Source organism: Ptychodera flava, chromosome 18, assembly GCF_041260155.1.
Source record: "Ptychodera flava strain L36383 chromosome 18, AS_Pfla_20210202, whole genome shotgun sequence".
Lineage (NCBI taxonomy): Eukaryota > Metazoa > Hemichordata > Enteropneusta > Ptychoderidae > Ptychodera > Ptychodera flava.
The window spans coordinates 20,557,613-20,575,087 of record NC_091945.1 but is presented as its reverse complement, the minus strand read 5'-3'; the positions used below and the strand labels follow the sequence as shown (position 1 = coordinate 20,575,087).

General features: G+C 37.6%; 1 protein-coding gene across 1 annotated transcript in view; it reads left to right on the top strand.

Annotated features, from left to right (window-relative positions):
- LOC139117656 (serine-rich adhesin for platelets-like) overlaps window positions 1–17,475 on the top strand; it is a 73,094-nt gene that overhangs the window by 43,846 nt on the left and 11,773 nt on the right. Inside the window, exons 60-86 of the mRNA XM_070680897.1 lie at window positions 394–582; window positions 972–1,172; window positions 1,572–1,760; window positions 2,131–2,331; window positions 2,695–2,883; window positions 3,271–3,471; window positions 3,871–4,059; window positions 4,430–4,525; window positions 4,996–5,184; window positions 5,567–5,767; window positions 6,166–6,354; window positions 6,723–6,923; window positions 7,287–7,475; window positions 8,331–8,519; window positions 8,889–8,984; window positions 9,441–9,629; window positions 10,017–10,079; window positions 10,929–11,116; window positions 11,576–11,687; window positions 12,051–12,239; window positions 12,617–12,817; window positions 13,216–13,404; window positions 14,337–14,525; window positions 14,907–14,969; window positions 15,817–16,005; window positions 16,376–16,576; window positions 16,940–17,128. Of these exons, the coding sequence (XP_070536998.1) occupies window positions 394–582; window positions 972–1,172; window positions 1,572–1,760; window positions 2,131–2,331; window positions 2,695–2,883; window positions 3,271–3,471; window positions 3,871–4,059; window positions 4,430–4,525; window positions 4,996–5,184; window positions 5,567–5,767; window positions 6,166–6,354; window positions 6,723–6,923; window positions 7,287–7,475; window positions 8,331–8,519; window positions 8,889–8,984; window positions 9,441–9,629; window positions 10,017–10,079; window positions 10,929–11,116; window positions 11,576–11,687; window positions 12,051–12,239; window positions 12,617–12,817; window positions 13,216–13,404; window positions 14,337–14,525; window positions 14,907–14,969; window positions 15,817–16,005; window positions 16,376–16,576; window positions 16,940–17,128 (4,671 nt within the window). The remainder of the gene's footprint in view (window positions 1–393; window positions 583–971; window positions 1,173–1,571; window positions 1,761–2,130; window positions 2,332–2,694; window positions 2,884–3,270; window positions 3,472–3,870; window positions 4,060–4,429; window positions 4,526–4,995; window positions 5,185–5,566; window positions 5,768–6,165; window positions 6,355–6,722; window positions 6,924–7,286; window positions 7,476–8,330; window positions 8,520–8,888; window positions 8,985–9,440; window positions 9,630–10,016; window positions 10,080–10,928; window positions 11,117–11,575; window positions 11,688–12,050; window positions 12,240–12,616; window positions 12,818–13,215; window positions 13,405–14,336; window positions 14,526–14,906; window positions 14,970–15,816; window positions 16,006–16,375; window positions 16,577–16,939; window positions 17,129–17,475) is intronic.

The following is a 17,475-nucleotide window of genomic DNA, read 5'->3' as shown; positions in this document are numbered from 1 at the left end:
AGACAGCTACCACGTCGAAGCCGACTCCAACGGCTATAAATTACCTTCTACTCCTGAAATATTCTTTGCTTTTCAAAGCACAAGATTTTCCGTTATTCTGACATGATGTAAATATCGCAATGAAGTATAGATTATTGTTCAGTAGCAATGCTTGTCTTCACTGTGAGTAAACTTCTTGATAAAGAAATGTTTTTAAATGTGGACAAATGACTATTATGTGACATATGATGTTATATTTGGTAATACATAGTGGCAGTACAGGTCATCAAATCCCTATCGGCCGAATAGATCTATCTGTTTAGTGCCTTTGGACCGGAAGGTTTGTAGCAAATTTTCATTAGCTTATAATATATTTTAACTCTGATTACATATTGCTAATTTCATCATTTTCAGAGTCGCTTGCAAGTACAGAAGTAGAGAGTAGTTTGACTACTGCATCCGAAAACACTGTTACTACAGACAAGTTACCAGTTATCGACTTCTACAGTTCTAGCGCTGAGAGTGTGTCTGGAACAATAGAAATTTCAACAAAATCCAGCTCTGTGCAAACTTCAGCGGCAACGCCGTCAACGACCAAATCAGGTGCGATAGTAGATTTGGATTTGATCGTAATTATACCGTGTTCTCGATAATTGAGCGATTGCTTTGTCATCTCAGATGTAACATGGCCGTTACATAAGTCTTTGATGTTGTTTTTCTTCATATATCTGCATGACCGTAGAGCTATCCAATTCTATTGATGATCATAACTTTTGTGTACATGTAGCTATACTGATATATTAAAGTACCATCTTCAGATAACGTGTTAAATAAAATACCAAACCCAGAGTGTTCTGTTGTGCGATATTTCTAAAAACTGAGTTTTTATCAGTCATATGTGTGGTTAGCTGTTGGGAAATATGTAGTAGTATTGACTTGTATGAGTGGAAATATGTTTTGATTGGACTCTTGGACAACTACAATGTTTTCAGACTCCCCGGCCAGCACAGAAACGAAGGGTACCGTAACTGTAACATCACAAAAACCTGAAACGCTAGCTACAGTATCAGATCAGTCGAGCTCGACAGGTACCTATGGCTCTTCTGCTGTCACTGCTGCTTCAGCAACAACTCCTGTATCAGTACCAAGTACTTTGGAAAGGACGGCCGCCACGACAGCGGAGACTCAAACAGGTGTGACATTAGTTTTGACTCCCTAAAAATGTTTGCATTATAAATCTATAAATCACAGGGTTTTCAAATATAGTGACATTTTGTAAACTACGTGCTTAAGTAATATTCTTCTTTCAGTGTCCTAAAATATTGGCTAATAAGAGAGTTGTAGATGTTTTTACTTCACACTGAGGAAGACTGTTATTCATCTAACAATGTTGGTATTTACATTAGAAATTAGTAGAATGCTACAAATGATGTAGGGCGTGATACTATAAGAGCGGAAGTACCAGCATTCGAACCCTTGTATGCCTCATAGATATACCTATTGTCTATATTGCAAATACAGTGTTGTAGTTCTATCGGAGACAAATGATATATCGTAAAAAATGCCAATATTGCTAATTACATAATTTGCAGTGTCAACACCGAGCACAGAAGTAAAGGGTAGTGTGACCACTTCATCAGAAGACACTGTTACTACACAGAAGTCAACAGTTGGCCACTCATACAGCTCTACCGCTGAGAGTGTGACTGGAACAACAACTATTTCAACACAATCCAGCTCGATGGAAACCTCAGCAGCAACCCTGCCAACGACCAAATCAGGTGGGATAATAGTTTTTGATGGGATTGTACTTTATTTATACTTTTTATTGTTTTCAGCTATTCTACTAAGATGAAACTTTCTGTCGTCCAAGTCTTAGATAGTGACTTGTCTTCGTATATCTACAGTAGCGCCAAGCTTTGAAATACATTAGGGTGTTCTTAACTTTTTTATAGCTGAATTTGTATTAGAATCCAACATCTTGAATTAACGTGTTGAATTAAATACCAAACGTAAGATTTTGTCTTTTTCGATATTTCTAAAATGTTAGCGTTTATCAATGATCTGTGTGGTTAGCTATTGGGAAGTAGACTTGACTCTTCGAATGGAAAATGGTTTGATTCGACTCTTCAACATTACAATTGTTTTCAGAGTCGTCGGTTAGCACCGAAATGAAGAGTACAATGACTGTTACATCAGAAAAATCTGACTCACCAGCTACAGTCTCAATGGTGTCCAGCTCGACAGGTACCCATGGCTCTTCTACTGACAGTGTTATTGCCACAACAACCCCTGTATCAGTAGTTAGCACATTGGAAAAGACAGCTACCACGTCGAAGCCGACTCCAACGGGTATAAAATTACCTTCTACTCCTGAAAAATTCTTTGCTTTTCAAAGCACAATATTTTCCGTTATTCTGACATGATGTAAATATCGCAATGAAGTATAGATTATTGTTCAGTAGCAATGCTTGTCTTCACTATGAGTAAACTTCTTGATAAAGAAATGTTTTTAAATGTGGACAAATGACTATTATGTGACATATGATGTTATATTTGGTAATACATAGTGGCAGTACAGGTCATCAAATCCCTATCGGCCGAATATAGATCTATCTGTTTAGTGCCTTTGGACCAGAAGGTTTGTAGCAAATTTTCATCAGCTTATAATATATTTTAACTCTGATTACATTTTGCTAATTTCATCATTTTCAGAGTTGATTGCAAGTACTGAAGTAGAGAGTAGTTTGACTACTGCATCCGAAAACACTGTTACTACAGACAAGTCACCAGTTATCGACTTGTACAGTTCTACCGCTGAGAGTGTGTCTGGAACAATAGAAATTTCAACAAAATCCAGCTCTGTGCAAACTTCAGCGGCAACGCCGTCAACGACCAAATCAGGTGCGATAGTATATTTGGATTGAGCGTAATTATACCCTGTTCTCGATAATTGAGCGATCGCTTTGTCATCTCAGATGTAACATGGCCGTTAGATAAGTCGTTGATGTTGTTTTTCTTCATATATCTGCATGACCGTAGAGCTATCCAATTCTATTGATGATCATAACTTTTGTGTACATGTAGCTATACTGATATATTCAAGTACCATCTTCAGATAACGTGTTAAATAAAGACAAGACCCAGAGTGTTCTGTTGTGCGATATTTCTAAAAACTGAGTTTTTATCAGTCATATGTGTGGTTAGCTGTTGGGAAATATGTAGTAGTATTGACTTGTATGAGTGGAAATATGTTTTGATTGGACTCTTGGACAACTACAATGTTTTCAGACTCTCCAGCCAGCACAGAAACGAAGGGTACCGTAACTGTAACATCACAAAAACCTGAAACGCTAGCTACAGTATCAGATCAGTCTAGCTCGACAGGTACCTATGGCTCTTCTACTGTCACTGCTGCTTCAGCAACAACTCCTGTATCAGTACCAAGTACTTTGGAAAGGACGGCCGGCACGACAGCGGAGACTCAAACAGGTGTGACGTTAGTTTTGACTCCCTAAAAATGTTTGCTTTATAAATCTATAAATCACAGGGTTTTCAAATATACTGACATTTTGTAAAATACGTGCTTAAGTAATATTCTTCTTTCAGTGTCCTAAAATATTGGCTAATAAGAGAGTTGTAGATGTTTTTACTTCACCCTGAGGAAGACTGTTATTCATCTAACAATGTTGGTATTTACATTAGAAATTAGTAGAATGCTACAAATGATGTAGGGCGTGATACTATAAGAGCGGAAGTACCAGCATTCGAACCCTTGTATGCCTCATAGATATACCTATTGTCTATATTGCAAATACAGTGTTGTAGTTCTATCGGAGACAAATGATATATCGTAAAAAATGCCAATATTGCTAATTACATAATTTGCAGTGTCAACACCGAGCACAGAAGTAAAGGGTAGTGTGACCACTTCACCAGAAGACACTGTTACTACACAGAAGTCAACAGTTGGCCACTCATACAGCTCTACCGCTGAGAGTGTGACTGGAACAACAACTATTTCAACACAATCCAGCTCGATGGAAACCTCAGCAGCAACCCAACCAACAACCAAATCAGGTTGGATAATAGTTTTTGATGGGATTGTACTTTTTTATACTTTTTATTGTTTTCAGCTATTCTACTAAGATGAAACATTCTGTCGTCCAAGTCTTAGATAGTGACTTGTCTTCTTATATCTACAGTAGGGCCAAGCTTTGAAATACATTGGGGTGTTCTTAACTTTTTTAAAGCTGAATTTGTATTAGAATCCAACATCTTGAATTAACCTGTTGAATTAAATACCAAACGTAGGTTTTTGTTTTTTCCAATATTTCTACAATATCAGCATTTATCAATGATCTGTGTGGGTAGCTATTGAGAAGTAGACTTGACTCTTCGAATGGAAAATGGTTTGATTCGACTCTTCAACAATTACAATTCTTTTCAGAATCGTCAGTTAGCACTGAAATGAAGAGTACAATGACTGTTACATCAGAAAAATCTGACTCACCAGCTACAGTCTCAATGGTGTCCAGCTCGACAGGTACCTATGGCTCTTCTACTGACAGTGTTACTGCAGCAACAACCCCTGTATCAGTAGTTAGCACTTTGGAAAAGACAGCTACCACACGTCGAAGCCGACTCCAACGGCTATAAAATTACCTTCTACTCCCGAAATATTCCTTGCTTTTCAAAGCACAAGATTTTCCGTTATTCTGACATGATGTAAATATCGCAATGAAGTATAGATTATTGTTCAGTAGCAATGCTTGTCTTCACTATGAGTAAACTTCTTGATAAAGAAATGTTTTTAAATGTGGACAAATGACTATTATGTGACATATGATGTTATATTTGGTAATACATAGTGGCAGTACAGGTCATCAAATCCCTATCGGCCGAATATAGATCTATCTGTTTAGTGCCTTTGGACCAGAAGGTTTGTAGCAAATTTTCATCAGCTTATAATATATTTTAACTCTGATTACATTTTGCTAATTTCATCATTTTCAGAGTTGATTGCAAGTACTGAAGTAGAGAGTAGTTTGACTACTGCATCCGAAAACACTGTTACTACAGACAAGTCACCAGTTATCGACTTGTACAGTTCTACCGCTGAGAGTGTGTCTGGAACAATAGAAATTTCAACAAAATCCAGCTCTGTGCAAACTTCAGCGGCAACGCCGTCAACGACCAAATCAGGTGCGATAGTAGATTTGGATTTGATCGTAATTATACCGTGTTCTCGATAATTGAGCGATTGCTTTGTCATCTCAGATGTAACATGGCCGTTACATAAGTCTTTGATGTTGTTTTTCTTCATATATCTGCATGACCGTAGAGCTATCCAATTCTATTGATGATCATAACTTTATGTAGCTATACTGATATATTAAAGTACCATCTTCAGATAATGTGTTAAATAAAATACCAAACCCAGAGTGTTCTGTTGTGCGATATTTCTAAAAACTGAGTTTTTATCAGTCATATGTGTGGTTAGCTGTTGGAAAATATGTAGTAGTATTGACTTCTATGAGTGGAAATATGTTTTGATTGGACTCTTGGACAACTACAATGTTTTCAGACTCTCCGGCCAGCACAGAAACGAAGGGTACCGTAACTGTAACATCACAAAAACCTGAAACGCTAGCTACAGTATCAGATCAGTCTAGCTCGACAGGTACCTATGGCTCTTCTACTGTCACTGCTGCTTCAGCAACAACTCCTGTATCAGTACCAAGTACTTTGGAAAGGACGGCCGGCACGACAGTGGAGACTCAAACAGGTGTGACGTTAGTTTTGACTCCCTAAAAATGTTTGCTTTATAAATCTATAAATCACAGGGTTTTCAAATATACTGACATTTTGTAAAATACGTGCTTAAGTAATATTCTTCTTGAAGTATTCTTAAATATTGGCTAATAAGAGAATTGTAGATGTTTTTACTTCACTCTGAGGAAGACCGTTATTCGTCTAACAATGTGGTATTTACATTATAATTAGTAGAATGCCACAAATGATGTAGGGCGTGATACTATAAGAGCGGAAGTACCAGCATTCGAACCCTTGTATGCCTCACAGATATACCTATTGTCTATATTGCAAATACAGTGTTGTAGTTATATCGCAGACAAATAATATATCGTTAAAAAATACCAATATTGCTAATTACTAAATTTGCAGTGTCAACACCGAGCACAGAAGTAAAGGGTAGTGTGACCACTTCATCAGAAGACACTACTACTACACAGAAGTCATTAGTTGGCCACTCATACAGCTCTACCGCTGAGAGTTTGACTGGAACAACAACTATTTCAACACAATCCAGCTCGATGGAAACCTCAGCAGCAACCCAGCCAACGACCAAATCAGGTGGGATAATAGTTTTTGATTGGATTGTACTTTATTTATACTTTTTATTGTTTTCAGCTATTCCACTAAGATTAAACTTTCTGTCGCCCAAGTCTTAGATAGTGACTTGTGTTCGTATATCTACAGTAGTGCCAAGCTTTCAAATACTTCGGGGTGTTCTTAACTTTTTATAGCTGAATTTGTATTAGAATCCAACATCTTGAAATAACGTGTTGAATTAAATACCAAACGTAAGATTTTGTCTTTTTCGATATTTCTAAAATGTTAGCTTTTATCAATGATCTGTGTGGTTAGCTATTAGGAAGTAACTTGATCCTTGGAATGGAAAAGGTTTGATTCGACTCTTCAACAATTACAAATCTTTTCAGAGTCGTCGGGTAGCACCGAAATGAAGAGTACAATGACTGTTACATCAGAAAAATCTGACTCACCAGCTACAGTCTCAATGGTGTCCAGCTCGACAGGTACCCATGGCTCTTCTACTGACAGTGTTACTGCAGCAACAACCCCTGTATCAGTAGTTAGCACTTTGGAAAAGACAGCTACCACGTCGAAGCCGACTCCAACGGGTATAAAATTACCTTCTACTCCCGAAATATTCTTTGCTTTTCAAAGCACAAGATTTTCCGTTATTCTGACATGATGTAAATATCGCAATGAAGTATAGATTATTGTTCAGTAGCAATGCTTGTCTTCACTGTGAGGAAACTTCTTGATAAAGAAATGTTTTTATTTGTGGACAAATGACTATTATGTGACATATGATGTTATATTTGGTAAATATAGTGGCAGTACAGGTCATCAAATCCCTATCGGCCGAATATAGATCTATCTGTTTAGTGCCTCTGGACCTGAAGGTTTGTAGTAAATTTTTCATCAGCTGATAATATATTTTAACTCTGAGGACATATTGCTAATTTCATCATTTTCAGAGTCGCTAGCAAGTACAAAAGTAGAGAGTAGTTTGACTACTGCATCCGAAAACACTGTTACTACAGACAAGTCACCAGTTATCGACTTGTACAGTTCTACCGCTGAGAGTGTGTCTGGAACAATAGAAATTTCAACAAAATCCAGCTCTGTGCAAACTTCAGCGGCAACGCCGTCAACGACCAAATCAGGTGCGATAGTAGATTTGGATTTGATCGTAATTATACCGTGTTCTCGATAATTGAGCGATTGCTTTGTCATCTCAGATGTAACATGGCCGTTACATAAGTCCTTGATGTTGTTTTTCTTCATATATCTGCATGACCGTAGAGCTATCCAATTCTATTGATGATCATAACTTTATGTAGCTATACTGATATATTAAAGTACCATCTTCAGATAATGTGTTAAATAAAATACCAAACCCAGAGTGTTCTGTTGTGCGATATTTCTAAAAACTGAGTTTTTATCAGTCATATGTGTGGTTAGCTGTTGGAAAATATGTAGTAGTATTGACTTCTATGAGTGGAAATATGTTTTGATTGGACTCTTGGACAACTACAATGTTTTCAGACTCTCCGGCCAGCACAGAAACGAAGGGTACCGTAATTGTAACGACAGCGGAGACTCAAACAGGTGGGACGTTAGTTTTGACTCCCTAAAAATGTTTGCTTTATAAATCTAAAAATCACAGGGTTTTCAAATTTACTGAGATTTTGTAAACTACGTGCTTAAGTAAGTAATATTCTTCTTGAAATATTCTTAAATATTGGCTAATAAGAGAGTTGTAGATGTTTTTACTTCACTCTGAGGAAGACCGTTATTCATCTAACAATGTTGGTATTTACATTAGAAATTAGTAGAATGCTACAAATGATGAAGGGCGTGATACTATAAGAGCGGAAGTTCCAGCATTCGAACCCTTGTATGCCTCATAGATATACCTATTGTCTATAATGCAAATACAGTGTTGTAGTTATATCGGAGACAAATAAAAAACTTATATCGTTAAAAAATGCCAATATTGCTAATTACATAATTTGCAGTGTCAACACCGAGCACAGAAGTAAAGGGTAGTGTGACCGCTTCATCAGAAGACACTATTACTACACAGAAGTCAACAGTTGGCCATTCATCCAGCTCTACCGCTGAGAGTGTGACTGGAACAACAACTATTTCAACACAATCCAGCTCGATGGAAACCTCAGCAGCAACCCAGCCAACGACCAAATCAGGTTGGATAATAGTTTTTGATGGGATTGTACTTTATTTATACTTTTTATTGTTTTCAGCTATTCTACTAAGATGAAACTTTCTGTCGTCCAAGTCTTAGATAGTGACTTGTCTTCGTATATCTACAGTAGCGCCAAGCTTTGAAATACATCGGGGTGTTCTTAACTTTTTTATAGCAATTGTTTTTTTAGAATCCAACATCTTGAATTAACGTTGAATTAAATACCAAACGTAAGATTTTGTCTTTTTCGATATTTCTAAAATGTTAGCGTTTATCAATGATCTGTGTGGTTAGCTATTAGGAAGTAAACTTGACTCTTGGAATGGAAAATGGTTTGATTCGACTCTTCAACAATTACAAATCTTTTCAGAGTCGTCGGGTAGCACCGAAATGAAGAGTACAATGACTGTTACATCAGAAAAATCTGACTCACCAGCTACAGTCTCAATGGTGTCCAGTTCGACAGGTACCCATGGCTCTTCTACTGACAGTGTTACTGCAGCAACAACCCCTGTATCAGTAGTTAGCACTTTGGAAAAGACAGCTACCACGTCGAAGCCGACTCCAACGGCTATAAGATTACCTTCTACTCCTGAAATATTCTTTGCTTTTCAAAGCACAAGATTTTCCGTTATTCTGACATGATGTAAATATCGCATTGAAGTATAGATTATTGTTTAGTAGCAATGCTTGTCTTCACTGTGAGTAAAGAAATGTTTTTAATTGTGGACAAATGACTATTATGTGACATATGATGTTATATTTGGTAATACATAGTGGCAGTACAGGTCATCAAATCCCTATCGGCCGAATATAGATCTATCTGTTTAGTGCCTTTGGACCGGAAGGTTTGTAGCAAATTTTCATCAGCTTATAATATATTTTAACTCTGATTACATATTGCTAATTTCATCATTTTCAGAGTCGCTTGCAAGTACTGAAGTAGAGAGTAGTTTGACTACTGCATCCGAAAACACTGTTACTACAGACAAGTCAACAGTTATCGACTTGTACAGTTCTACCGCTGAGAGTGTGTCTGGAACAATAGAAATTTCAACAAAATCCAGCTCTGTGCAAACTTCAGCGGCAACGCCGTCAACGACCAAATCAGGTGCGATAGTATATTTGGATTTGAGCGTAATTATACCCTGTTCTCGTTAATTGAGCGATCGCTTTGTCATCTCAGATGTAACATGGCCGTTACATAAGTCGTTGATGTTGTTTTTCTTCATATATCTGCATGACCGTAGAGCTATTCATTCTATTGATGATCATAACTTTTGTGTACATGTAGCTATACTGATATTTTAAAGTAGCATCTTCAGATAACGTGTTAAATAAAAGACTAGACCCAGAGTGTACTGTTGTGCGATATTTCTAAAACTGAGTTTTTATCAGTCATATGTGTTGTTAGCTTTTGGGAAATATGTAGTAGTATTGACTTCTATGAGTGGAAATATGTTTTGATTGGACTCTTGGACAACTGCAATGTTTTCAGACTCTCCAGCCAGCACAGAAACGAAGGGTACCGTAATTGTAACGACAGCGGAGACTGAAACAGGTGGGACGTTAGTTTTGACTCCCTAAAAATGTTTGCTTTATAAATCTAAAAATCACAGGGTTTTCAAATTTACTGAGATTTTGTAAACTAAGTGCTTAAGTAATATTCTTGTTGAAGTTTTCTCAAATATTGGCTAACAACAGAGTTGTAGATGTTTTTACTTCACTCTTAGGAAGACCGTTGTTCATCTAACAATGTTGGTATTTACATTATAAATAAGTAGAATGCTACAAATGATGAAGGGTATGATATAGTCTCTCCACAGTCGCTGTGCCTTGTTTTGTGCGCGCCAAAAGTGGGCCTGCATTCGAAGGCTACGCTGTGCAGCTGTGAGCACGCGCTGCCAGACACAGCGACTGTCAGTTCTTGCAAGGATATGAATATTCATAAGGATAGTGACGTCAAAAGAAAAACCTATCTAACTGGGCTTAGTGAATATTATACTAGTAGCTAGTAGACCTATATACGCGGTATGTTTTTATTTGTCATTTTACATTTTATTTGGCTATGGTACTTGTCATTTTTTGTTTTGATTAACGGATGTGTGGAGTTCTATAAAGTACCCGGATCAGGCAGAAATCCGACCGGTCGCTTGCAAGAACGTCCAGACCCTGGGATTCGCGTCGCGTTGCTGAAGGGCGCGCGCGTGTTCCAACAGGGAAGAACGCGAATCGCAGGGTCTCTGCCAGACTAGGTATGATACTATAAGAGCGGAAGTACCAGCATTCGAACCCTTGTATGCCTCATAGATATATCTATTGTCTATATTGCAAATACAGTGTTATAGTTATATGGGAGACAAATAATATATCGTAAAAATGCCAATATTGCTAATTACATAATTTGCAGTGTCAACACCAAGCACAGAAGTAAAGGGTAGTGTGACCACTTCATCAGAAGACACTGTTACTACACAGAAGTCAACAGTTGGCCACTCATACAGCTCTACCGCTGAGAGTGTGACTGGAACAACAACTATTTCACACAATCCAGCTCGATGGAAACCTCAGCAGCAACCCAGCCAACGACCAAATCAGGTGGGATAATAGTTTTTGATGGGATTGTACTTTATTTATACTTTTTATTGTTTTCAGCTATTCTACTAAGATGAAACTTTCTGTCGTCCAAGTCTTAGATAGTGACTTGTCTTCGTATATCTACAGTAGAGCCAAGCTTTGAAATACATCGGGGTGTTCTTAACTTTTTTATAGCTGAATTTGTATTAGAATCCAACATCTTGAATTAACGTGTTGAATTAAATACCAAACGGAAGATTTTGTCTTTTTCGATATTTCTAAAATATTAGCGTTTATCAATGATCTGTGTGGTTAGCTATTAGGAAGTAGACTTGACTCTTGGAATGGTAAATGGTTTGATTCGACTCTTCAACAATTACAAATCTTTTCAGAGTTGTCGGTTAGCACCGAAATGAAGAGTACAATGACTGTTACATCAGAAAAATCTGACTCACCAGCTACAGTCTCAATGGTGTCCAGCTCGACAGGTACCATGGCTCCTCTACTGACAGTGTTACTGCAGCAACAACCCCTGTATCAGTAGTTGGCACTTTGGAAAAGACAACTACCACGTCGAAGCCGACTCCAACGGGTATAAAATTACCTTCTACTCCCGAAATATGCTTTGCTTTTCAAAGCTCAAGATTTTCCGTTATTCTGACATGATGTCAATATCGCAATGAAGTATAGATTATTGTTGAGTAGCAATGCTTGTCTTCACTGTGAGGAAACTTCTTGATAAAGAAATGTTTTTATTTGTGGACAAATGACTATTATGTGACATATGATGTTGTATTTGGTAATACATAGTGGCAGTACAGGTCATTAAATCCCTATCGGCCGAATATAGATCTATCTGTTTAGTGCCTCTGGACCTGAAGGTTTGTAGCAAATTTTCATTAGCTTATAATATATTTTAACTCTGAGGACATATTGCTAATTTCATCATTTTCAGAGTCGCTAGCAAGTACAGAAGTAGAGAGTAGTTTGACTACTGCATCCGAAAACACTGTTACTACAGACAAGTCAACAGTTATGGACTTCTACAGTTCTAGCGCTGAGAGTGTGTCTGGAACAATAGCAATTTCAACAAAATCCAGCTCTGTGCAAACTTCAGCGGCAACGCGGTCAATGACCGAATCAGGTGCGATAGTTGATCGTAATTATACCTTGTTCTCGATAATTGAGCGATTGCTTTATAATCTCAGATGTAACATGGCCGTTACATAAGTCTTTGATGTTGTTTTTCTTCATATATCTGCATGACCGTAGAGCTATCCAATTCTATTGATGATCGTAACTTTTGTGTACATGTAGCTATACTGATATATTCAAGTACCATCTTCAGATAACATAGTAAATAAAATACGAAACCCAGAGTGTTCTGTTGTGCGATTTTCTAAAAACTGAGTTTTTATCAGTGATATGTGTAGTTAACTGTTGGGAAATATGTAGTAGTATTAACTTGTATGAGTGGAAAAATGTTTTGATTGGACTCTTGGACAACTACAATGTTTTCAGACTCCCCGGCCAGCACAGAAACGAAGGGTACCGTAACTGTAACATCACAAAAACCTGAAACGCTAGCTACAGTATCAGATCAGTCTAGCTTGACAGGTACCTATGGCTCTTCTGCTGTCACTGCTGCTTCAGCAACAACTCCTGTATCAGTACCAAGTACTTTGGAAAGGACGGCCGGCATGACAGCGGAGACTCAAACAGGTGGGACGTTAGTTTTGACTCCCTAAAAATGTTTGCTTTATAAATCTAAAAATCACAGGGTTTTCAATTTATTGAGATTTTGTAAACTACGTGCTTAAATAATATTCTTCTTTCAGTGTCCTAAAATATTGGCTAATAAGAGAGTTGTAGATGTTTTTACTTCACCCTGAGGAAGACTGTTATTCATCTAACAATGTTGGTATTTACATTAGAAATTAGTAGAATGCTACAAATGATGTAGGGCGTGATACTATAAGAGCGGAAGTACCAGCATTCGAACCCTTGTATGCCTCATAGATATACCTATTGTCTATATTGCAAATTCAGTGTTGTAGTTCTATCGGAGACAAATGATATATCGTAAAAAATGCCAATATTGCTAATTACATAATTTGCAGTGTCAACACCGAGCACAGAAGTAAAGGGTAGTGTGACCACTTCACCAGAAGACACTGTTACTACACAGAAGTCAACAGTTGGCCACTCATACAGCTCTACCGCTGAGAGTGTGACTGGAACAACAACTATTTCAACACAATCCAGCTCGATGGAAACCTCAGCAGCAACCCTGCCAACGACCAAATCAGGTGGGATATAGTTTTTGATTGGATTGTACTTTATTTATACTTTTTATTGTTTTCAGCTATTCTACTAAGATGAATCTTTCTGTCGCCCAAGTCTTAGATAGTGACTTGTGTTCGTATATCTACAGTAGTGCCAAGCTTTCAAATACTTCGGGGTGTTCTTAACTTTTTTATAGCTGAATTTGTATTAGAATCCAACATCTTGAATTAACGTGTTGAATTAAATACCAAACGTAAGATTTTGTCTTTTTCAATAATTCAAAAATGTTAGCGTTTATCAATGATCTGTGTAGTTAGCTATTGGGAAGTAGACTTGACTCTTCGGATGGAAATGGTTTGATTCGACTCTTCAACAATTACAAATCTTTTCAGAGTCGTCGGGTAGCACCGAAATGAAGAGTACAATGACTGTTACATCAGAAAAATCTGACTCACCAGCTACAGTCTCAATGGTGTCCAGTCGACAGGTACCCATGGCTCTTCTACTGACAGTGTTACTGCAGCAACAACCCCTGTATCAGTAGTTAGCACTTTGGAAAAGACAGCTACCACGTCGAAGCCGACTCCAACGGCTATAAAATTACCTTCTACTCCCGAAATATTCCTTGCTTTTCAAAGCACAAGATTTTCCGTTATTCTGACATGATGTAAATATCGCAATGAAGTATAGATTATTGTTCAGTAGCAATGCTTGTCTTCACTATGAGTAAACTTCTTGATAAAGAAATGTTTTTAAATGTGGACAAATGACTATTATGTGACATATGATGTTATATTTGGTAATACATAGTGGCAGTACAGGTCATCAAATCCCTATCGGCCGAATATAGATCTATCTGTTTAGTGCCTTTGGACCAGAAGGTTTGTAGCAAATTTTCATCAGCTTATAATATATTTTAACTCTGATTACATTTTGCTAATTTCATCATTTTCAGAGTTGATTGCAAGTACTGAAGTAGAGAGTAGTTTGACTACTGCATCCGAAAACACTGTTACTACAGACAAGTCACCAGTTATCGACTTGTACAGTTCTACCGCTGAGAGTGTTTCTGGAGCAATAGAAATTTCGACAAAATCCAGCTCTGTGCAAACTTCAGCGGCAACGCCGTCAACGACCAAATCAGGTGCGATAGTAGATTTGGATTTGATCGTAATTATACCGTGTTCTCGATAATTGAGCGATCGCTTTGTCATCTCAGATGTAACATGGCCGTTAATAAGTCGTTGATGTTGTTTTTCTTCATATATCTGCATGACCGTAGAGCTATCCAATTCTATTGATGATCATAACTTTATGTAGCTATACTGATATATTAAAGTACCATCTTCAGATAACGTGTTAAATAAAATACCAAACCCAGAGTGTTCTGTTGTGCGATATTTCTAAAAACTGAGTTTTTATCAGTCATATGTGTGGTTAGCTGTTGGGAAATATGTAGTAGTATTGACTTTTATGAGTGGAAATATGTTTTGATTGGACTCTTGGACAACTGCAATGTTTTCAGACTCTCCAGCCAGCACAGAAACGAAGGGTACCGTAATTGTAACGACAGCGGAGACTGAAACAGGTGGGACGTTAGTTTTGACTCCCTAAAAATGTTTGCTTTATAAATCTAAAAATCACAGGGTTTTCAAATTTACTGAGATTTTGTAAACTAAGTGCTTAAGTAATATTCTTGTTGAAGTTTTCTTAAATATGGCTAACAACAGAGTTGTAGATGTTTTTACTTCACTCTTAGGAAGACCGTTGTTCATCTAACAATGTTGGTATTTACATTATAAATAAGTAGAATGCTACAAATGATGAAGGGTATGATATAGTCTCTCCACAGTCGCTGTGCCTTGTTTTGTGCGCGCCAAAAGTGGGCCTGCATTCGAAGGCTACGCTGTGCAGCCGTGAGCACGCGCTGCCAGACACAGCGACTGTCTGTTCTTGCAAGGATATGAATATTCATAAGGATAGTGACGTCAAAAGAAAAACCTATCTAACTGGGCTTAGTGAATATTATACTAGTAGCTAGTAGACCTATATACGCGGTATGTTTTTATTTGTCATTTTTCATTTTATTTGGCTATGGTACTTGTCATTTTTTGTTTTGATTAACGGATGTGTGGAGTTCTATAAAGTACCCGGATCAGGCAGAAATCCGACCGGTCGCTTGCAAGAACGTCCAGACCCTGGGATTCGCGTCGCGTCTCTGAAGGGCGCGCGCGTGTTCCAACAGGGAAGAACGCGAATCGCAGGGTCTCTGCCAGACTAGGTATGATACTATAAGAGCGGAAGTACCAGCATTCGAACCTTGTATGCCTCATAGATATATCTATTGTCTATATTGCAAATACAGTGTTGTAGTTATATGGGAGACAAATAATATATCGTAAAAATGCCAATATTGCTAATTACATAATTTGCAGTGTCAACACCAAGCACAGAAGTAAAGGGTAGTGTGACCACTTCATCAGAAGACACTGTTACTACACAGAAGTCAACAGTTGACCACTCATACAGCTCTACCGCTAAGAGTGTGACTGGAACAACAACTATTTCAACACAATCCAGCTCGATGGAAACCTCAGCAGCAACCTTGCCAACGACCAAATCAGGTGGGATAATAATTTATGATGGGATTGTACTTTTTTTATACTTTTTGTTGTGTTCAGCTATTCTACTAAGATGAAACATTCTGTCGTCCAAGTCTTAGATAGTGACTTGTCTTCTTATATCTACAGTAGGGCCAAGCTTTGAAATACATTGGGGTGTTCTTAACTTTTTTATAGCTGAATTTGTATTAGAATCCAACATCTTGAATTAACCTGTTGAATTAAATACCAAACGTAAGATTTTGTCTTTTCGAATATTTCTAAAATATTAGCGTTTATCAATGATCTGTGTGGTTAGCTATTAGGAAGTAGACTTGACTCTTGGAATGGTAAATGGTTTGATTCGACTCTTCAACATTACAATTGTTTTCAGAGTCGTCGGTTAGCACCGAAATGAAGAGTACAATGACTGTTACATCAGAAAAATCTGAATCACCAGCTACAGTCTCAATGGTGTCCAGCTCGACAGGTACCCATGGCTCTTCTACTGACAGTGTTATTGCCACAACAACCCCTGTATCAGTAGTTAGCACATTGGAAAAGACAGCTACCACGTCGAAGCCGACTCCAACGGGTATAAAATTACCTTCTACTCCTGAAAAATTCTTTGCTTTTCAAAGCACAATATTTTCCGTTATTCTGACATGATGTAAATATCGCAATGAAGTATAGATTATTGTTGAGTAGCAATGCTTGTCATCACTGTGAGTAAACTTCTTGATAAAGAAATGTTTTTATTTGTGGACAAATTACTACTATGTGACATATGATGTTGTATTTGGCAATACATAGTGGCAGTTCAGGTCATGAAATCCCTATCGGCCGAATATAGATATATCTGTTTAGTGTCTCTGGACCGGAGGGTTTGTAGCAAATTTTCATTAGCTTATAATATATTTTAACTCTTAGGACATATTGCTAATTTCATAATTTTCAGAGTCGCTAGCAAGTACCGAAGTAGACAGTAGTTTGACTACTGCATCCGAAAACACTGTTACTACAGACAAGTCAACAGTTATGGACTTCTACAGTTCTAGCGCTGAGAGTGTGTCTGGAACAATAGCAATTTCAACAAAATCCAGCTCTGTGCAAACTTCAGCGGCAACGCCGTCAACGACCAAATCAGGTGCGATAGTATATTTGGATTTGAGCGTAATTATACCCTGTTCTCGATAATTGAGCGATCGCTTTGTCATCTCAGATGTAACATGGCCGTTAGATAAGTCGTTGATGTTGTTTTTTCTTCATATATCTGCATGACCGTAGAGCTATCCAATTCTATTGATGATCATAACTTTTGTGTACATGTAGCTATACTGATATATTAAAGTACCATCTTCAGATAACGTGTTAAATAAAAGACAAGACCCAGAGTGTACTGTTGTGCGATATTTCTAAAAACTGAGTTTTTATCAGTCATATGTGTTGTTAGCTTTTGGGAAATATGTAGTAGTATTGACTTCTATGAGTGGA